The sequence below is a fragment of the Anolis carolinensis genome, chromosome 2 (assembly GCF_035594765.1).
Source record: "Anolis carolinensis isolate JA03-04 chromosome 2, rAnoCar3.1.pri, whole genome shotgun sequence".
Classification (NCBI taxonomy): domain Eukaryota; kingdom Metazoa; phylum Chordata; class Lepidosauria; order Squamata; family Dactyloidae; genus Anolis; species Anolis carolinensis.
Window position 1 is genome coordinate 6323363 of NC_085842.1, and position 22639 is coordinate 6346001.

Sequence of the window (22639 nt, forward strand, 5' to 3'; positions counted from 1 at the left end):
AGTTCCGAGTGCTGGCCCACAACACCGGCTGGAACGATGTAGCCCTCAGGGGACAATTCCGGGAGGGTCTCAACATTGAAATGCTGGAAGAAATCTCCAAGGTGGATCCTCCCCAGACCCTCGAGGCACTCATTGATCAATGTTTACGGGCTGAAGTCATGATTGCCAACAGGAAACAGTGGGTTCGTGGCCAGGGCGGTAGAGCCGGGGCAAAACCCCCCGCTCCCGCCAGCGTTCAGCCACGTCCGGTCTGGAGACCCCCACCGCCAACCCCATACCCCAGAGGAGGCGAGGAGGTGCCGATGCAGTTGGGCAATGTGCGTCCCAGACTAGATGCCGCCGAGAAGGCCCGTCGTCAACGCTTAAACCTCTGCTGGTACTGCGGGAACGGGGGCCACTTCGCCAGAGAGTGCCCAGCCAAAGGGAAGCCTGCCGCCCGTCTTGCGGCGGCGTCCTCCACGGAGACGAAGACGTCTGAGCCGACTGACACACAGCCGGCGGGGGAAGCCAACGACCGGGTGTAGAGAGGCTCGCCAACCCGGTCAAAAAATCCATCCAAGAGCCGCCAACCGGGGTCCTGTTCCTTCTCGTGGTCACATTATGGTCAGCAAAAAGGGGACCCGTCATGATCCACGCCATGATAGACTCTGGAGCTACCAACAATTTCATCGATAGAGAGTATGCCGACTCCCTGGGATTACAATATCATGATTTCAAGAATGCCCGTGTGGTGCAAGCCATAGACGGCCGCCCCCTCAAGACGGGCCCCGTAAGTCAGTGGTCGGAACCCACCAGGATGTGGATAAGGGAACATATGGAAGAGATTTCCTTCTTTGTTACCGAGGTCCCCCATTTCCCTGTGATTTTGGGAATTCCATGGCTGACTCTCCACGACCCTAACATCTCCTGGTCCAACAGAGAACTGCAGTTTGCTTCACCGTACTGCCAAAACCATTGCCTCGTAGCCAAGGTATGCCACGCCACAGACACCGAGCCCATCATCACCTTGCCAAAGAAGTACTCCGAGTATTGGGATGTATTCAATGAGAAAGAAGCCGAAAAATTACCCCCACATAGACCTTATGACTGTGCCATTGACTTGGTGGAGGGGGCCCCGATCCCGCGAGGGCATCTCTACTCCCTGACTGAACCAGAGCAAGAAGCTCTCAGGGAATTCCTAGAGACAAACCTTCGCAAGGGATTCATCAGACCCTCTCAATCCCCAGCCGCCTCCCCAGTGATGTTTGTGAAGAAGAAGTCAGGGGAACTACGCTTGGTGGTGGACTACAGAGCATTGAACAATATCACCAAGCGGAACAGCTATCCCCTGCCCTTAATCTCGGATCTACTGGATCGGCTTCGAGGAGCCAAGGTTTACACCAAGCTGGATCTTCGGGGGGCTTACAACTTAGTTCGCATCAGGGAAGGGGACGAGTGGAAGACCGCCTTCCAGACCAAATTCGGATTATTCGAGTCCCGAGTTATGAATTTCGGTTTATGCGGAGCCCCCGCAACGTTCCAGCATTTTGTCAATGACATTTTTCAGGACTATCTAGACAGGTTCTTGATAATCTACCTGGACGATTTTTTGGTGTTTTCTAGATCACAATCAGAACATGAGAACCACGTCAAAATGGTGTTACAACGATTGCGGGATCATGGACTTTATGCCAAGCTGGAAAAATGCGCCTTTGATCTACAAGAGGTAGATTTCCTTGGTTACCGCATCTCGCCTCTAGGGCTTTCCATGGATCCAGCCAAGGTTTCAGCAGTATTGGAATGGCGGGCGCCAACTAACAAGAAAGAGGTGCAGCGTTTCTTGGGGTTCGCGAACTATTACCGCAAGTTCATTCCAGATTTTGCCCGCTGGTCCGACCCCATCACTAGCTGCATCCGTGGAAAGCAGCCTTTCCGCTGGACTGATCAAGCAGAGAAAGGGTTTCAACAACTAAAGAAACTATTCACCTCCCAGCCAATTCTACAGCACCCAAATCCTGGAACCCCTTTTGTGGTGCAAGCGGACGCCTCTGATGTGGCAATTGGGGCTGTACTCTTACAACCGGTGGGAGATCACCTCCATCCCTGTGCCTTTTATTCTCGTCAACTAACCACACCAGAGAGGAATTACACCATTTGGGAAAAAGAACTACTGGCCATAAAGGCAGCCTTTGAAACTTGGAGACATTGGCTAGAAGGGGCCAAATTTCCCATTGAAGTCCACACTGATCATCGTAATCTAGAACATCTAAGAACTGCCCGCAAACTAAATCAGAGGCAGCAACGTTGGGCTTTATTCTTTGAACGTTTCAACTTCCAGATCCATTATGTGACCCCAGCCCAAACCAAGCAAGCAGACGCCCTGTCACGTAAACCGGAATACGCTGCAGGACGCAAGGAGACCTTTGAATCCCAACTGCTACAACCCGAGAACTTTGCCACGCTCACGGTGGGGAACACCAAATCCATTCCCATTGGTTCAACTTCCCCTACTCCAGGACCCATCTGTGCTCAAGAAATCAGGGCTAGTCAGCAAGCAGATGCCTGGGCGCAGGACCAACTTTGCCAAGGTCTGCACTTTCCCTTTTCGCTTAAAGATGGGCTGCTCTGCTATAGAAATCATGTTTATATCCCACCCGGACCGGGCAGGGAAAAAGCGCTTCGTCTGTGTCATGACTGCAAACCAGCAGGACACTTCGGACTATTTAAAACCATGCATTTGATCCTAAGGGATTTTTGGTGGCCCAAGATCCGCAAGGATGTGGAAAAATATGTCAACACCTGCCCAGTATGCCAGCGCTCCAAGATACGAAGGGAGAAGCCCTCAGGGCTTTTACACCCCCTTCCTACCCCATCTCGCCCATGGGAAATAATTACCGCGGATTTCATCACTGACCTACCACCTTCCTGTGGATTCACCACGATCTTGGTGGTGGTGGACCTTTTCACCAAGTTAGCCCATTTCATTCCCTGTGAAGGCCTCCCCACGGCCAAAGAAACTGCGGAACTATTTCTTCAACATGTATTCAGACTACATGGATTGCCCAAGAGTTTAGTCACAGACCGTGGATCTCAATTCACCTCTCGTTTTTGGAAGGCACTACAAAAACTATTGGGCATAGACTCTCGCTTATCTTCAGCTCATCATCCCCAAACAGATGGGCAAACGGAGCGCACCAATGCCACTTTGGAGCAGTATCTTCGCTGTTATGTAAACTACCAACAGGACAATTGGGCTTCTCTGTTACCACTGTCTGAGTTTGCCTACAACAATGGAGTTCAAGCTTCTACAAAAGAAACGCCGTTCTTTGCAAACTACGGCTTCCATCCACGTTTCTTCCCCCCTGTCATTGAAACTTCAGAAGTTCCCGCAGCAGAGGATTGGCTGCAGGAACTCACAGCGGTGCAACAACTTTTGCTCCAGCAACTGGACCAAGCCAAGGAGGACTATAAACGCCACGCTGACAAACATCGCCAGCCGGGCCCCGAAATCAAGGTAGGAGATCGGGTTTTTCTGTCCACTCGCTTCCTGCCCTCCCACCGCCCTTGCCGGAAGTTAGATGCCCGTTTCATTGGCCCCTATCCAGTGGTGGCGCAACTTAACCCCGTGACTTTCAAACTCCAACTTCCGCGTTCAATGCGCATTCACCCAGTGTTTCACCGTTCCCTGCTCCTTCCGGCGGATGGTGTGCGACCTGATACAGACCAACCGGCCCCCCCTCCTGTTTTGATGAATGGGGAGGAGGAGTTCGAGGTTGAGGACATTTTGGATTCTCGCTTTCACCGCCGCCGCCTACAATATCTCATTGACTGGGTGGGTTTTGGCCCTGAGGAACGCTCTTGGGAAGACGCCTCCACAGTCCATGCTCCTGATCTAACCCGTCGCTTTCATCAGACCTATCCCACCAAACCGCGACCTCGCGCCTCGGGGAGAGGGCCCCAGTTTGGGAGGGGCCTTGAGGAGGGGGATAGTGTGATGACCCATGGGCCTTGTAGTCCTGCTCAGGACATTGTAATTCCTGATGAAGATGAAAACTTGGGTTTTTTACCTTCCCAGTCTGAACTGGATTCTTCTCAGCCAGATCTTTCCCAGGCAGATCTGGGAACCTTGCACCTGCAAGAAAGTTGTCTCCCAGAAGTATGTCAAACAAGCCCAGAGCCTACTTCTCCCGTATTCTTGCGCCGGGAGTTTTGTAAACAACAGAGAAGTTTGGAATCAGCTTCGCGCAGGAGTGCGAGGATTGCAGCTAAGAATGTGGCCAATTAAGACTGCTTCTCGTGAGAATCTTTGGGGAGTCTCACATCTGGTCTCAGAGTTTAGCTTTCGGTTCTGATTCCCAGAGAACTGCTTCGGCGGGAAAGTTAGACTCTATTTAGGTGTTTTACCCGCGTAGTAACTTCGCGGAGTCAATTTGTCAGCCTACGGAGCGAGTTGTGTCTGGACAGCGCGCTCCGATTCAAGCCTCGCTCCTGCTCAAGCCTTGCCTTGCTATCCAGCCTTCGCCTTGCTTCCCAGCCTTTGTTTATCTACGGACTTTGCCTTGTTTCCCAGGATCAATCCTTGCCTTGTTCCACGGATTTTATCAAGTTATTCCACGGACCTTGCTCTTGTTCTTAGTTACCTTGTTCCACGTTCAAGCCTTGTTTCAAGTATCAAGTTATTTCCTAGCCTCGCTCAAGTTTCATGGACTAAAGGACCTTGTCATCTCCCCTCACTTTGCTTGGCAAAGTGAGTGTTTCGGTTATTGGATTACAACTTTGGACCTTAATATTTCTTATTGGACATTGCTTTTTTGGACTAATACTGACCTTTCCTGAAAGGTCTAATTCTGGACCATTTTCTACACTTGTTTTTATTAACTTTATATATTCCTTCAATAAAGATATTAGATAGATTCTGGCCTCTGTGTATGGTTATTGGTGCTCTGCAGCCTGGGTCTTGACAACAACACTGCTTGTTTGCTAGTTACTTTGACTGCTTTTTAATCTGTTTTTTTCCTCCTGTTTAACCCGGATTATTTTCCGTCTGCCTTTTGGAGCCCAGCTTGGTAAATTCTTTGTGTTTTGGCCAGAGACACTGAAGCTAAGTGTCTCTGAGCTTCTATTTCTTTTTGCAATAAACCTTTTGTTGGACTAAAAAGTGTGTGTGGCTCCTTAAAGCCTCTGTGTCTCGACAACTATGGTCTGTTTCTAATCCAACCCCCTGCAAATCCACCTTAAAAGCCAGGGAACCACGACAAGCAAAGGTGTTTAACAACACTGCCAAGAAAGGTGATGATGAATGATGTTATATTCAGCCCTTTCTTGCCGGGGTGGGGAGGGGGGGTGATACAAAAATGGGGCCAAGTAAATTAAGGATTGGAGAAACCAAAATGGGAGGATCTATCTGTCCATACCTGCACATAACTCCCCACTTCCATCTGGTAGAGGATAAAGGAAACCAAGTTCCCTTTGGTTATAAGGCCACCAAGGATCTGTTGGTATCCAAAGTAAAGGAGTAACAGCTTCAGGCCCAGTTCAAATAACTAATAGAGAGAGAAATTGCATTGATTAATGAGATTTCAGTCTGCTAAGCAGAGCCTGGAAACATTAAAACATACACACATACATATGTATACATACACACACAAACACACACACCCTTCCATGTAGAACCCCAAAAACTGACCCGTCGGATGAGCAAATAGATGGCTTTCTCCAGATCTCTCTGGTTCTTGAGCCGATGGGTTTCTTTTAATGCTGCGTCATAGCGCTGTGATTCTTCCTCCTCGGTAGCAAAGCTGCGCACTGTCTCAATGGAAGAGACTGTCTCACGGACCACTTCTCCAGAGCGTGCAATGGAGTCCTGGATCTCCAGTAACAAGGCCTGCATGCGCAGGGAAAAGGCAAAAGTGTGATTAAACCTCTCCATTTGTGGCACAGGTGTTCAAAAACAGTATTGTCAAGGTAGAATAAAGGAAGATGGTCAAGCAAGCCTTACAAAAAGCAGTTGAAGGACCTGGGCTCATTTAGCTTCAAGAAGAGATAAACTAGGACTTTTTCACATTGGGATATATTCCATTTTTTAGACTCTTTGAACGCAATACTGAATGGGTACTATCACACGATGTTTGTCCCATTCCATCAGTAATCTGATGGAATCCGTCTGCAAAACATTGCAAAAACTGAGTAATTATATACAGGATTCTAATAGTGTTTTTTGACTTAATATGGTTCTAAAGCACTGTTTTTAGCTTGATCAAATATCAATATGTGTTTCATCAGCTAATATTGCACGAGAATGGTAGGTTGAGCCTTCCAGTCTATGTCACTGTGCAATATTAGATTTTTTTTAAGTGCATTGGGAGGAGCCAGCCTTCCGTGGTGTGAGGAGTCTAAACACAGTATTTTCGGAATGTACAAATTAGGTGTGACAGAGTCAGTATGCATCCTGTACGCCTGTCCTGTCTGGCACAAGTCTGTCCATGCGAAGCAGGTGGACATAGCACTGAACGAAACATGCAGAATAATCACAGGATGCCTGTTGATAAACTCTACAAGTTAGCTGGCATTGTCCCCCCTGATGTGCGATGGAAAGTTGCTGCTAATTGTGAGATAAATAAGGTTGAACATTGTGAAAGGCATCAACTGCATGACTATCAGCCCCCTCCCACCAGACTCAAATCAAGGAAGGGCTTCATGAGAACCACCACTCCTCTTGATGTTCCCCCAGCAACAGCAAGAGTGTTCCTCTGGACAACTAAACCAGGCAATCTCAACTCGATGTACCCCCATGAGGGTCTTCCTCCAGGGGCAAACCAAGAATGGGCAACTTGGAAGTCCCTAAACAGACTGAGAAGCAGAGTGGGCAGATCAGAAGACAACTTGACAAGATGGCACGACCTGGAGGAATCTTCCACCTTGTGTGACTGTGGAGAGAACAAACAACTCCGCATATGTATGCTTGCCCACAATGCCCTGCCTCATGTATCGAGGAAGAACTGTTTAAATCCACAGACAATGTGGTCACTGTTGCCCGCTTTTGGTCTAAAACTATTTACTTGCTTGTGATTTCCTTTATTTCATCACTTTTAACCTTATTTATTATGCAATGCTTTTGGCACAAAATAAATAAATAAATATGCATCCTGTCAGAATACAGTATGCATCTAGTCCTTAAAAGATATGGGATACATATTGATATAAACAGAGTACATTCCAACATGATAAGGTTCTAATAGATGACATGACCTAATAGATGGCATGATACCTATTTGAAGCAATGTCACACTGAAGGTGAAGCAAACTTGTTTTCTGCTGCTCCAGAGACTAGAACACGAAACAATGGATTCAAACTACAGGAAAAGAGATTCCATCAAAACATTATGAAGAACTTCCTGATAACAAGTGTTGTTCAAAAATGGAATACACTGCCTTGGAGTGTGGTGGAGCAAACAGTGAACATAAAGAAGCATAAAGAAAGAAACATTTAATAGAATCACAGCTGGACAGGGCCTCGTGAGCCATCAAGTTCAAATCCCTGCTCAGTGCTTCACCTGAAGCACTCCTCTTCCAGGTACAGTAGAGTCTCACTTATCCAAGCTAAACGGGCCAGCAGAAGCTTGGATAAGCGAATATCTTGGATAATAAGAAGGGATTAAGGAAAAGCCTATTAAACATCAAATTAGGTTATGATTTTACAAAATAAGCACAAAAACTTCATGTTATACAACAAATTTGACAGAAAAAATAGTTCAATACGCAGTAATGTTATGTTGTAATTACTGTATTTACGAATTTAGCACCAAAATATCACGATATATTGAAAGCACTGACGGCAAAAATGGCTTGGATTATCCAGAGGCTTGGATAAGTGAGATTCTACTGTATCTGTTTCTGAATAGGTACAGAGAAGGAGACCCCATCACCTCTTCAGACAATTGATTCCATTGTCAAACTGTTCTTACTGGCAAGAGGTTCCTTCCAGTATATTCAATCAAACTCAATCTTCCTGTACTTTCAATCCATTACATCTGGTCCTACCCCCTGGGGCAGCTGGGAACAAACCACCCCCTCGTCTCTCTGGAAGACGTATTTAAAGGTATTTAAAGAGGGTGGTCATGTCACCCACACAGTCTTTTCGTAATTTCACAGGGAGGACACACATCTGTATGGAAGCACACACACATCATGGCCATACCTGGTGACGTCTGTCATAGAACTTCTGTGTCGCCAGCATAATCGGTGTCTCGATGAGCGACAGCACGGTCAGACGCCAGGAGACACTGAGCATGAACCCGTAGAGCCCGACTACCTTGATAAAGCTGCGCAGCAAGATGTTGGCATTGAGGGGTACAGAGCGGCTCATCATGGTCGTGTCCTTGGAGAGGCGGGAGGTCAAGTCCCCTGAGAAAAGCGAGGCAGTATTGGCAAGATGAGAATACTGTCAGGGCGATTTGGCTAGGCACACACGCAGCAGAAGATCGCTGACAAGGGAGCACTGGAAAAATAATGACGCTGGAGTCTTCAGCTATCTATCAAAAGTTTACTCATGAACGGAATACCACAAGACAATACCCAGCTCTCACGCAGGCACACACACGTGAAGGGACAGAGCGAAAAGATAGGAAGCAGAGGGCAATTTATCACAGCCTCTGCTGTCTGATGCAATACAAGGTTAACTCTTTACACACTGGCATAGTGGACAGCACACAGTGTATGATGCAATCTCCAGCACACATTGCATGACCATGACTCAATTACATTTAAACAACTCTATATACAATCATTCCCACTTTAACAAATACTACAGGGAAGCAGGATTTTCTGGTAGCAAGAACACTGTCACTAGTGGAAGACCGTTGGAGTGGGAAGGGCAGTGTTTTGGTAATGCCAGCCAAAGGGACCATACACTACTCCCCTCCATTCTCTGCCTACTGGTCTGGGGCTCCTAAACACACAGTACAAGAACTGCCCTAGACCTCCAAACAGGGACATTTGAAGCAATCAAAAAAGTCACAATTGGTCGGGGGGGGGGGGGGTCTCTCAATTCTGAGCCTTCTCACCTGTTTTCACCTCCTGGAAGAAAGCCACATCCTGCCTCATCAAGGAAGAGAAGAGGAGATGGCGCACCCGGACAACCATCCGAGAGACAGTGAATGTAAACAGTCCTCCACGGCAGCCAGCAGACAGGGAACTAGAATAGACACATCAAAGACACAGAGAAAAAGAGAAGTCATATCTAGAACTGGGACAGGAAGCTTTGGGATATCCAGAGGCCACCACTGTCACCCTGGAAGGTCCTACAATGGATTATACTTAGTACAAAAATGCAAGGCCCTTCCCAAAATCCTTCTGATTTTGGGAAGGACCCTGCTGAAAATCCCCATCTCAAACACAAATGGGGTTGGAATCCTGTGGATTTTTGGCAAGACCCAAGTAGCCTCTAAACACCCCCACATAAAATATAAAAGCACTGCTCACAGCCCAACAATGACTCTCAGTACAAACTGGAACTCCTATAGCTGATCAGTGGCTAAGAGCAATTATTAGACAAATTGGTACAAGACAAAGACAAAGACTGTGTGCCAGATTATGAGATTATGATTTAGAGACCAAGGCTCCATTCCCCATTCAGGCATGCAAACCCACACTCTCAGTCCTATAAACCCTGTGATAGGGTCACCTTGGGGTCACTGTAAGCTTGAAACAACTTGAAGGCACACAACAACAACAACAAACAACAACAGCAGCACTATATCGCCTTGGAGAACATTAGACATGACAAGGTGATCATCCCAGTTTCTATCACCAACATAATTTTTCGTCTGTACATTTTTTTCTCAGTTTGTGGTGGTTCAAGTGTTGACATACAGTAGAGACTCACTTATCCAACATAAATGGGCCAGCAGAATGTTGGATAAGTAAAAATGTTGGATAATAAGGAGGGATTAAGGAAAAGCCTATTAAACGTCAAATTACATTATGATTTTGTCAGAGTATTAGCAGTGCAGCAGTAGTTGGATGGAATCAGTGGAACGCAGAACGAAGTGACACCCAGAGACGTTGGTAAAACTATATACAAGTTTTACTGTAAGCAGTAATAATCAAGACAAACAGACTTGCAGACAATAGACGAACACAGGACTTGACTCTCACTCTAGGCAGACAGAACTCAACTCAGAACAGAACTGATGCAATCAGCAATGCACACACACTTGTGTCTGGACACTCCCTAGTTCCAGCCACACATCAAAGACATTACAGCTTCTTAGAAATTCACTCTTTCCAGACTACAGTACACTCTGGATAATGCAATCAGTATGCAATACAGGCAAGACACAAATTTCATTTAAACACTATCAATACACAAAACCCACATTAACAGATTTTACAAATTAAGCACCAAAACATCATGTTTTACCACAAATCGACAGAAAAAGCAGTTCAATACACAGTAACGTTATGTAATAATTACTGTATTTACTAATTTAGCACCAAAACATCGCAATGTATTGAAAACATTGACTACTAGAGAAACAGCCGTGGATCTAGGTGGGAGGCAGACTGCATTGGATAATCCAGAACGTTGGATAAGCGAATGTTGGATAAGTGAGACTTTACTGTACTTGAATACAATCATAAAGCCAATTTGAGAGCAAGATACCGTCTAGCCCTACAAGGGATCAAAAGTCACAAACTAAGACCTCGTGTCACCTTTGATGTCCCAAATTCTTACTAGTCCATCCACCCACTTTCTTGGCACATTTGGGAAGACACATTGGTGACTTCCAGTTAAAATGAACTTCAGGATTTTTTAAAATTTAGGTTAATCTCAAAAGTCAGTCAGTCTTCAATTTCTTCCTTGGAGTTCGAATCCATCTCTTAATGCCAAGAAGAGTGTATTGCTCATAGGTGCTCAAAAGAATGGAAAGCCACTTCAGGGTGATTTACCAACCTACACTGATGGAATGAAGAGTCAGGAAGAAACTCACCTGCCAAGGGACACCAGGCACACGGGGAGGATGGCCAAGGAGAAAGCATCTGAGTCATATTTGGTGTTCAAGATGTCAATCAGGCGTCCAGTGTAGTATGGGATGAAAGTTTCACCTGTGCAAGTAGACCGGAGAAGAAAGCCTGCATTGACTGATTGATCGATCAATAAATTGCATTTGTATGTCACCTTTCTCCTAGAGTGGGACTCAATGCAGCTTCCAATTTTTTTTAATTACAGTGAAAAGGCAAAAACAATTAAAAGCACATACACTTTAGAAAAATGTTCTGAATGTTGGAGATGTCATCCGGGACTACACAAGTCTCCTAGTTATGTAGAAGGATAGAATAGACTGAGGGACACCTCTCTATAATCCCACGCATGCCCAATAGGCTGTGCTGTTATTTCTCTCTTATATCCTGTTCAGATGCACCCATACACTTGTTGTTTTAGCAATGTGATCACTGCTAGGTATGAGGTAACTTCCTGAATTTAGATTGGAATTTTTATTGCCCCAGAGAAAAAGGCACAGTCCATGCTGCTGGTCGCCATTATGCAGCTTCTTTCCTTTGTTTCACCAAGAAGGATGCATTTTGCCCTCTCTACTGGCAAAATGTAACCATCTATAATAAAATAATAATAAAACTTTATTTATACCCCGCCACCATCTCCCCAACGGGGACTCGGGGCGGCTTACATGGGGCCATGCCCAGAAACCATACAATATAACAAAATAAAAACAGCACATCATAACACAGTTTAACAGTACAAAAATAATAATATACATTACAACACAAAATCAGAAAAAGCAATAAAAACCAGGGCGGGCCACATGAACACTAAGTTAAAAACTCGGGTGAGACAGGCATACGAATAAAACCATGGAGAACAGGGGCATAAAATAGTAGAGCAGTCTCAAGGATAGATATCCAAGGGGAATAACCAGAAAAAAGTAACCTTTACTCCCCAAAAGCACACCGGAAAAGCCATGTTTTTAAATCTTTCTTAAAGGCTAGCAAGGTGGGGGCTTGCCTGATCTCAATGGGCAGTGCATTCCACAGTCGGGGGGCCACAGCAGAAAAGGCCCTCTCCCTTGTCCCCACAAGACGGGCCTGGGATATAGGCAGTGGTGACAGGAGGGCCTCCCCAGATGATCGGAGGGATCGGGCAGGTTTATGATAGGAGATACGGTCACGAAGGTAGGTGGGTCCCAAACTGTTTAGGGCTTTATAAATGCTGGTCTGCACCTTGAATTGGGACCGGAAAATGAATGGCAGCCAGTGGAGCTCCTTAAACAAGGGAGTAGATCTCTCCCTGTAACTCGCCCCCGTTATTAATCTGGCAGCCGAGCGCTGGACCAATTGTAATTTCTGGGCCGTCTTCAAGGGAAGCCCCACATAGAGCGCATTACAGTAGTCCAGTCTAGAGGTAACTAAGGCATGCACCACCATGGTCAAGTCAGACTTCACGAGGTATGGTCGCAGTTGGCGCACAAGTTTGAGTTGTGCAAAAGCCCTCCCGGCCACCGCCGACACCTGAGCCTCAAGCGTCAACGCTGAGTCCAGGAGGACCCCCAAACTGCGGACCTGTGATTTCAGGGGGAGTGCAACCCCGTCCAGTACAGGTTGCCACCCAATACCCCGATCCGACGAGCGAATGACCAGGAGAGCCTCTGTCTTGTCAGGATTGATCCTCAGCTTGTTCCTCCTCATCCAGTCCGCCACAGCGGTCAGGCACTGGTTCAGAATCTGAGGGGCTTCCTTGGAGTTAGATGGAAATGAGTAGTGGATTTGCATGTCATCTGCGTAGAGATGGCAACACCCTCCAAAACTCTGGCTGACCTCTCCCAGCGGTTTCATGTTGAAAAGCATGGGAGATAGGATAGACCCTTGCGGGACCCCACAGGTCAAAGGCCAGGGGTCCGAGCAGGTGTCCCCCAGCTTCACCATCTGGGAATGACCCTCCAGGAAGGACCGGAGCCACTGCAAAACAGTGCCACCAAGCCCCATCCCGGAGAGCCTCCCCAGAAGGATACCATGGTCGATGGTATCGAAAGCCGCTGAGATGTCCAAGAGAACCACCAGGGTCACACTCCCCCTGTCCAGCTCCCTGCGGAGGTCATCCACCAAGGCGACCAAAGCCGTCTCGGTACTGTGCCCAGGCCTGAAGCCCGACTGCGAGCGGTCCAGAAAATCAGTGTCATCGAGAAACTCCTGGAGCTGCGTGGCAACCACCCGCTCCAGAACCTTGCCCAAAAACGGGAGGTTGGAGATTGGTCTGCAGTTGTTACAAACAGATGGATCTAACGTGGTCTTTTTTAGTAGCGGTTTTACTATTGCCTGCTTAAAGCAGGATGGAACTGACCCTTGAGCCAAAGAAGCATTTATTATGGTCACAAACCAGTCCAACAACCCATCTTTGGCCAGCTTAACCAGCCAAGAGGGACAAGGATCCAGAGCGCAGGTGGTCGCCCTCACAGACCCAAGAATCCCCTCCACGTCATCAGGAAGAACAAGCCGGAAAGAATCCCATAAAATCGGACAGATAGGTACCTCGGTTACCTCCACTGGCACTACGATTAAGCTGGAGTCCAACTCACGACGTATCTGAGCAACTTTGCCTGCAAAATGGTGCGCGAAATCGCTTAGTGGGTCCACCACCCCTGCGGAGGTTAGAAGACACGGTGAAACGTAAACAGATCAGATGATGGTCAGACCATGACAATGGAAGAATATTTTGCTCTTCCACTCTGACTGTCCCACCGTCCACAATAAAAACAAGGTCCAGCGTTTGTCCCGCCTGATGTGTGGGCCCAGATATGAGTCAGCCCCATGGTCGTCATGGCAACCATGAAATCCTGAGCTGCACCTGTCAAAGTGGTCTCGGCATGAATGTTAAAGTCCCCCAAAACTATGAGTTGTTGGGAGACTAGGGCCGAATTGGAGACCATTTCTGCTAGCTCAGACAGAGAGACTGCTGGGTCGCGGGGTGGACGGTACACCAGCAGAATCCCCAAGCTGTCTCGGGCTCCCACCTTCAGGAAGACACACTCAAACCTCGAAGACCATGGAACGGCGCATCTGATCAGGGCAATGGACTGCCGAAAGATCACCGCGACTCCTCCTCCCCGCCCCCCAACCCTGTCCTGCTGATGCACCCCGAAGCCCGGTGGACATAGCTGAGTGAGATTCACACCACCCAGCTCGTCCAACCATGTCTCGGTGATGCATGCCAGATCCGCTCCCTCATCCAGAATCAAATCCTGGATGACAGCTGTTTTACTGTTTACGGATCTGGCGTTCAAAAGCAAGACCTTAAGGCTGGGGGGTTTGTCCTGAAGACTACCACACCTATTCCTCTCCAGGGTTGCAAAAACTCTGTTGCGCTTCTCCCTGGGACGCAAGTGACCGTTCTTCCTCCTCCCCCACACCACCTCTATAGAGCTCCACCCGTGAGAACCCGCTTCCCCGTGGTGGGTTGGCTGATTGAAGTTGTCATGTAAGGGGGATAGTCAGCTGTCCTGAGAAGGAAAGCCTCCCAATGAGCTTATTCGTTTAAGGAAGGAGCCTATCTCCACTGGTGGGAGAGAAAGGGAGTCATCTGACCTGGCATCTTCTAATGTGTGAAAGGGACTAAATAAAAATGAGGATTGAGGGCAGGACTGAGGGGTGGAACCGGCGTGACTTGACATTGAGGAGTCTTGTATATCAAAATTCAGCCCGATGTCCAAGGTCGAATCAATGGGTCTACCAATACCCTTCTAAGAGTGATGCCCCACTGTTGTAATTTGGGCCCACGCAAAAACAATTCCTCTATTAACATTCTGTCTTCCAGTCCAATAAGAAGACACAAGGAGCGGTTCCAGGATTGGTAATCTCTATGAAGCCAGTCAATAGTCTTGATCTTCACTTCCGACCAGCTTACAGATAGAATTTGCGATAGAGATAACTGGACTGCTCGCTTAGATATCCATCTGCCTCTGTTCAATAATGAGTCTGAAACTTCTACTGCTACCCTATTAGTTCGTAACAGATGTTGGTAATTGCAGGAAGTGTCCAGAGATTGTCCAAACAGTCCAGCGAATGACGTATTGTTTGTCCTCTGCAAAACTCTATTGTTCTCTTTCCAAACTTCCCTCCCCTGTCCCTCTCCCCTCGATACAAACCCATCCCCCTCCCTAGCCAGTTCAGGACCTGACCTATTGGCTACCTTCTGATCCTCTAGCCTCTTCCTTCCTTGGCCTTTCAGAGCGCTTAATTCCTCATCAATGTCAATAAAACTGGCTGGTACAGTTGTTATAATGTCTATAGGAGAAGGATTTTTCACAATCAGGGAAATTCCTTTAAAAAGATGGTCAATTTTCTTGTTCAGTATCTCCAACTGTTGCAAAACTGTACTGAACGAGTTTCCCAAAAGGTCACATAAGTGAGAAAGATCGTTTTTCCTCGGAGTTTCCTGCGAACACATTTCCTATTATCTTCTCCAGAGCCTTCCTATAGTAAACCACTCTAGTCTTTCAAAATTCACACCCCGTTCCTACTGTCTCTTTCCGTCAACCTTGCATTCAGCAAAATATCAACCAACATTCACAGACCGTCATTGACATTCTAAAACCATCGATTTACCAATCAATTAAACTCCAGGTACTCTCAAATCCTATATGATCACTTCCTATGACCTTAATACCAAACTCACAAACCCCTTCCTACCACAGACAAATCTGTCTCCCCTGAAAAAAGTTAAAACTTTCTCACTCCCACCTTTGATACACGCACACACACTCCGAAGGAAACAAAAAAAAAACACACAAACACACACACACACACACACACGATGGCAAGCTGCAACACTGAAGAATCCTGAAAGGTGCTGCTTCACGCAAGGCCGTCTGAGTCGACGAAGCCAGTAATCAAAGAGATAGGCCGAAGACAAGTTGATGGAGCCGTCCGGACCAACAAGCCTCCAATGCCGAGGAAAAGGCCAGGCTCTTTATAAAAGTCAGGAGAAGGCTGAAGGAGGCCACGCGGTTTGGCGTGGCCTCGGAGGGCCTAGTTCTCTCTGTACAGGCCGATGTAAGTGGCTAGAGAAGGCCGCCCAGTTCGGTGCGGCCTCCGGAGGCCTGGATTTCCTTTATGAGGGCCAAGGAGAAGGCTGAGGGAGGCCTCCGCAGGCCAAGTTTTCTTGGAGGCCGAGTTCTCTTAGAGGCCTAGTTCTTTAAAAGGCCTAGTTCTCTAAGTAATCTTAGAGTCCGATAAGGAGGCTGAGGGAGGCCGCCGGTTCGGCGCGGCCTCCGAAGGCCCGAGTTCTTTTTGTGAAAGTCGATGGAGAGGCTGGAGGGCCTGATTTCCCCTATGAAGGCAGGGGAGAGGGCTGGAAGGAGGGCTTGAGGAGGCTGGAGGAGGCCGCCCGGACCGGCGCGGCCTCGAGGCCGAGTTCTTTCTGCAGAGAGCTGACAGGGGAGCAAGAAGAGGCCGCCCGGTTCGGCGCGGCCCTCCAAAGCTAAAGGAAAGCCGAAAGGAAGGGCAGAGGATGACTGCGCGGCTCCCGGCTTGGCCCATCTGCCAACACAGCAAGATGAGTCCCACGACGCCAGCTGGAGGCCGCAGCGGAAGCCGCCCGGGCCAAATGGCGCCCACTCGGGCCGCAGCAAGATAAAAAGGCCCTTCAAAGAAGTTTTTTCCTGGCGTTGGCGACAGGAGGGCCGGGGACTGGAGGGCCACCAACCCAGCCCCAATGTCCTTTGACTCACCGTGGCCGCGAGGCCGCCGCAGCCCAGCTCCGGGACACGATGGAATGGCGACTGCAGGACAACTTCCCGGGCCTCTTCTTCCAGCCCTTACAGCCCTGCTTGGCTCCTTACCAGGACCTACACCCCGATCTACAAGGTAGTAAGAGGGTTTGGGGGAGGTAGAACTACGAGCTTTTGTGACAATTCAGGTCTTCCAGCCACGGAGCTCGTCAAAGCTCCTGTTGACGCGCCGCCATCTTCTTCTTCATAATATAAGATGTTTTACAAATTGGCCAACACTGCAACTCCGCCCCGGCCTCGCTGTCCTTCCCTCCACGTCTAGGCCCATCTCCCGGCACCGAGGCGGCTGAGGAAGCAAGCCCGAGCTAGATTTCTTTGTTATTTTTACCTGCCTACCTTCCTTAGAACTTAGACAGCTAGTTAGCTCCAGAAACCTTTTCCTATCCACAATGGATTTCTTTTTACCTCAATAAATACTTTTGAACTTTTAAGCTGACTTTGCAATCCTTTGTCATCCTGAAGAACAAAGGCTTTCTCTAAACTCACCTCATGTAAGTTTCCTGCTGTTTTGGATGCGTGCTTCTGCACTCTGCTAACTTTCTCGAGAATCTACCTCGCAAAAGAACGTCATTTTGAGCCTAACAGCTCGCAGATTCTCAACACTGAAAAAGCTTACACAATTTTTAAAATAAAATAACCCAATGAAAAAGTTCTTCTGCTTACATGATACCTGGTTGGTAGTTGATGCCAATTGTTTGGGGTTTGATTTTAGGTGTCCAAGGTTTGAATTCCCACTTAGCCACAAAGAGACACTGTTTCACATTAGATAAATCCACTGTCTCAACCTCAGAGAAAGGCAATGGCCAACCTCTTCTGGAGTAAGATGGCCAAGAAACCTTGTTTGCTAACCAAAGCTCAGGGCCCTTCCACACAGCCATATAACCCAGAATATCAAGGCAGAAAATCCCACAATATCTGCTTTGAACTGGGTTATCTGAGTCCACACTGCCATATATTCCAGTTCAAAGCAGATAATGCAGGATGTTATTCAGCTGTGTGGAAGGGGCCCCAGTAATCTGGTTTTCATTTTGAGGGATCAGGGCTTATACCCTACTCAGCCATGGAAACCCACTGTCTGACATTGGGCAAGTCTCATTTTCTCAGCGTCAGAGAATTTCAAAGGCCAACCTCCTCTGAATAAATCTGACTGAGAAAACCCTAATTCGGACACAGCTTCAAGACTCAAAAATGCAGATTTATAGCTGGGACAAAAGACACAAGACAACAGCTGCATGTAGGTGTTCTTTTCATGCATCTGCAGACATATCTGAGTGAAAATCTATATATATAAAAGAGTGATGGAATCCCGGTGACCGACAAAACAACAAAACTACAGGCCCCCCAACCTCAAAATTTGACAACACAACCCATCATCCACGCCTCTAGGTTGATACAACAAAAAGAAAAGAAAAATAAAGTCCTAATTAGAGGGAGAGGAATAATTGTTTTTATCCAATTGCTGCCAGTTAGAAGGCCACTTAGTTTCCTAGCAACCCAATCAGCCCAGGGGACAGGCAGAGTTAGGCCTCACTTAGGCCTCTTCCACAGATTATCTAATTTGCACTGGATTATATGGCAGTGTAGACTCAAGGCCCTTCCACATCTATATAACCCATTTATAATCTTATATTATCTGCTTTGCACTGAATTATCTTGACTCCACACTGCCATATAATCCACTTCAGTTTGCATTTTATCCAGCTGTGCAGAAGAGGCCTCATATAATCCAGTTCTAGGAAGATAATATAAGATTATAAATATACAGTAGAGTCTCACTTATCCAACATAAACAGGCCGGCAGAACGTTGGATAAGTGAATATGTTGGATAATAAGAAGGGATTCAGGAAAAGCTGATTAAACATCATTATACAAATTAAGCACCAAAACATCATGTTATACAACAAATTTCACAGAAAAAGTCGTTCCATGCGCAGTAATGATATGTAGTAATTACTGTATTTACAAATTTACCTCCAAAATATCACAATGAATTTAAAACACTGACTACAAAAACATTGATTACTAAAAGGCAGACTGCGTTGGATAATCCAGAACATTAGATAAGCGAATGTTGGATAAGTGAGATTCTACTGTAATATGAAATAAATACTGTGGTATAATAATACAGAACAATATAATCTCTAAAACCAGGACAGTAAATAAAGAGCAACACTCTGAAAGCAGGAAAATTGAGAATTCCACAAAGGAAACAATCAGGGCCAGCTAACAGACAAAAAAGAAATAAAAAATATTGTATATTCACAACCTTTAGGAAATAATATCCCCTGATGGCACAGCATGTTAAAGCGCTAAGCTGCTGAACTTCTGGACCGAAAGGTTTGAATTGGGGGAGCGGACAGAGCCCCCACTATTAGCCCCACCTTCTGCCAACCTTAAAGTTCAAAAACATGCAAATGAGAGTAGATGAATAGGTACTGCTCCGGCGGGAAGGTAACATTGGCGCTCCATGCAGTCATGCCGGCCACATGACCTTGGAGGTGTCTACGGACAATGCCGGTTCTTCGGCTTAGAAATTGAGATGAGCACCAACCCCCAGAGTCAGACACGACTGGACTTAATGTCAGGGGAAAACCTTTACCCTTTACCTTAGCTACCACCAATTCCTCAATACTTTATTTCCCATACCACCAGACTTCGCCACAGCAATGCGTGGCCGGGCATAGTTAGTAGCTAATAAAAGAGTTTTTCTGGGTGGGTCTGGTGAGCCCACTTAATTAATTTAAAAAGTAGGCTAGACTCACGCCCAATTTTATCTCCGTGGACAGATGGCTTCCTAAAATACAGTTGGACAACTGTATCTGTGGATTCAACTATCCACAGCTTGAAAATATTCTAAAAAATATTCTGGAACATGGCCATATAGCCTGCAAAACTCAAGGCAACCCATGATTCTAAAAGAAAACAGAGGCAAACTTTGAGTTTCCTTTGTGGAGAGAAAAAGTAGGGTATGAATAATAAAAATAATAACAATAGCAACAACAACTTGATTTTGCCGTTTAATATAAGGGACACTTTGACTGCACTATCTTCTACAATGGGACTTGATCATCCATGGTTTCTGGTATCCATGGAGGAGCCTTGGAACCAAACAGCAGTGGATACTGAGACCCCAATGCAATGTCTGCCTCTGTGTCTGATACTCACCCACTACCGCCATGGTGAGGAAGAAAAAGGCGCCCGCCAGGTACAGAGCATCCGGACGAAAGAGCTTCACCACTTTCCAGAAGGCAGCCTTGTCCCCTTCCTTGCCCTTCTCCGTGGAGGCCCCTTGACCCAGGACCTCCCAGAGCAGGAGAGCCAGGCCTCCCACCACATAGCCCACCAGCATCCAGGACCGAGGGGCTGAAGAGAGCAGGAGAGGGGGGTCTCCCAACCAGCGCCCCAATGCCAGGTAGAAGGGGGCCAGGAGGACCACGGTGGCCACTGTCACAAGGAGGACTCGGGAGTGCCGGCCCAGGGGGAGAAGTCCCCATAGCCCCCCAAGAACCAGTAGGCGCAGGGCGGCTTCCACCCATCCAGCCAGGGCCCCCAGGAGGGCCAGGGAGGGCCACCACGCATTTAGCAAGGAGAGGAAGACGGTATCACACAAGAACAGGGCAGAAGCCTGCACAAAGAGCCGAGGGAGCATCGTGACAGCTGGTCCTGCAGAGAGAGAGGAGAAAGAGAGAAAACAGGGGTCACTAGAGGGGTCACCTATTGGGGGGGGGGGCTCAAGCTATATTATCATTCAAATAACTCAGCTTAAACTGTGGTTCCAGACCTCAAATGGGGTCCCCTTCACTCCAGAAAACATTGGCAGCAGTAAAAGTTTTCCGAATGCCACCTAGTGGCTGTTTTAGATATTTACATGAATCTCTTGTGAACTCTGCAGAAGATGATTCAGTTGTACTTTTTATATGCGCTGTTGTTTATACTTATGTCATTGTATTTATTCTTGTGTACTGTTGTTTATATGCAGCACTGGAGCACTTCTGTGAGTTGCCCCGAGTCCTTTCGGGTAGATGGCAGGGTTCAAATAAAGATATTATTATTACCATTATTATTACTTCATAAAAAAGGAAAATCAGCCTATTTAGTAAGCCTTGCAAATGCTGATTTGTTATAAGTAAATGTTTGGTTTTTATGCTTATTTTATACAACTGGGGTCACGTAAAAAATTCTGGGGCCAAAAGGCGTTGCAAGTGGAGTCCTGATTTAGAGCTCCTATCTAACTTCTGGAGCCCCTTGTGGTGCAGCGGGTTAAACTGCTGAACCTGCTGACTGAAAGGTCAGAGGTTTGAATCTGGGGAATGGGGTGAGCTCCCGCTGTTAGCTCCAGCTTTTGCCAACCTTGCAGTTTGAAATGAAAATGTGAGTTGATCAATAGGTACCGCTCCATCAGGAAAGCAACAATGCTCCATGCAGTCATGCCAGCCACAAGGCCTTGGAGGTGTCTATGGACAACGCTGGCTCTTCAGCTTAGAAATGGAGATGAGCACCAACCTTCAGTGTTCGATATGACTAGACCTAATGACAGGGGGGAAACTTTACCTTTATTATGGCTGTGTGGAATGGCCCTAAGACACACACTTATTTCAGCACCAACAGAATAGAGATATAGATAAAGATATAGAGAGAGCACCTGTGAGTCTAAGGCCCCATGTCCACTGTCATGTAATTCAGTATGTGATCCCTGATTATCTGCTTTGTAAATTGTTGTTGTTACTATTATTATTATTTTTTATTAATCAGAGGGTCCTGGGGCAATATTAAAAGGAGGAAAAACACCAAACCTAACAGCAATTAAAACCACTTAAAATTAGTAATTTAAAACCATGGACATAATAATATACTATTGACAAGCCAATGAGATGCAGTGGTTTGGATGCAGAGCTGCAACACTGGCAAAACTAGATTTCGGACATGACCTTTGGCAAATCACACTCTCTAAGGCTGGATCTGCACTGCTCTATATCCCAGGATCTGGTCCCAGATTATCTGCTTTAAACCGGATCATATGAGTCTACACGGCCAGATAATCTGGGATAAGAAGATAATCAGATCTTGGGATATAGAGCAGTGCAGATCCAGCCTTAGTCTCCATCTAAAGTCCAGGTTATCTGCTTTGAACTAGAGTATATGGCTGTGTAGACTCATATAATCCAGTTCAAATCAAATAACCTGGATTATGTCTTGGGCAGCTCGATAATTTTAGTACTTGTAAAAAAAATGGGTGAGAGAAAGAGATAGGAGCAGCAAATTCAATTTTAAAACTTTTCTACTTAATATAGAAAACTTTACAAACCTCTCGCAGGCTCAAGCCAACTGAGCTAGTTATCAAACTATTAGCCCTCTTTCCCCTTCAAATCTAACTCGCTGAGTCCCCTAATCTAAGCCAGGCTTACCTTCCTTCTGGAGTCCGCGGGAGAAGATACGTTTCTGGGGTGGTGCAGACGGGGGTTTTGAAAGAAAGAGTTTAGTTTCGCTTTCGCTGCGGGGGAAACCCAGCTCTTTCCCCCGCCTCCTCGCAAGTGCAGTTCTTCCCATGGCCTGCAGATGGAGCCCGCGCGCTGCTAGGAAGCTGCTCTTCCATTGAGACTGAGAATTAGAACAGCAAGCGATGCAGACACAGCCAGGATCTCTAGGAAAGTTACTTTATCCCTTGCCAATGGAGTTGGCATTTTATTGGGTCTTTCTTTTCCGTTTCCCAAAAGACCACAGAGGAGAATGTCTTTTGCCTGCCTCCAAGATCCCTTTATATGAATAACTAGCTGTGCCCGGCCACGCACTGCTGTGGCGTTGTCTGGTGGTGTTGGTGAGAAATTTGAGTTAGTGGTGGTATTGAATGTCTGTTGTATGG

General features: G+C 46.8%; 1 protein-coding gene across 2 annotated transcripts in view; it reads right to left on the reverse strand.

Annotated features, from left to right (window-relative positions):
• The window catches only part of tap2 (transporter 2, ATP binding cassette subfamily B member), a 30154-nt gene extending 7813 nt beyond the window's left edge, over positions 1–22341 (reverse strand). For both annotated transcript variants that reach the window (XM_008123835.3, XM_062972933.1), the window contains exons 1-7: positions 22185–22341; positions 19945–20442; positions 10971–11085; positions 9042–9172; positions 8177–8382; positions 5666–5863; positions 5394–5522 (exon numbers count right to left, since the gene is read on the reverse strand). In XM_008123835.3, coding sequence (XP_008122042.2) covers positions 5394–5522; positions 5666–5863; positions 8177–8382; positions 9042–9172; positions 10971–11085; positions 19945–20442; positions 22185–22326 — 1419 coding nt within the window. In that variant the 5' untranslated portion in view covers positions 22327–22341. The remainder of the gene's footprint in view (positions 1–5393; positions 5523–5665; positions 5864–8176; positions 8383–9041; positions 9173–10970; positions 11086–19944; positions 20443–22184) is intronic.
• Positions 22342–22639: the final 298 nt, after the last annotated feature.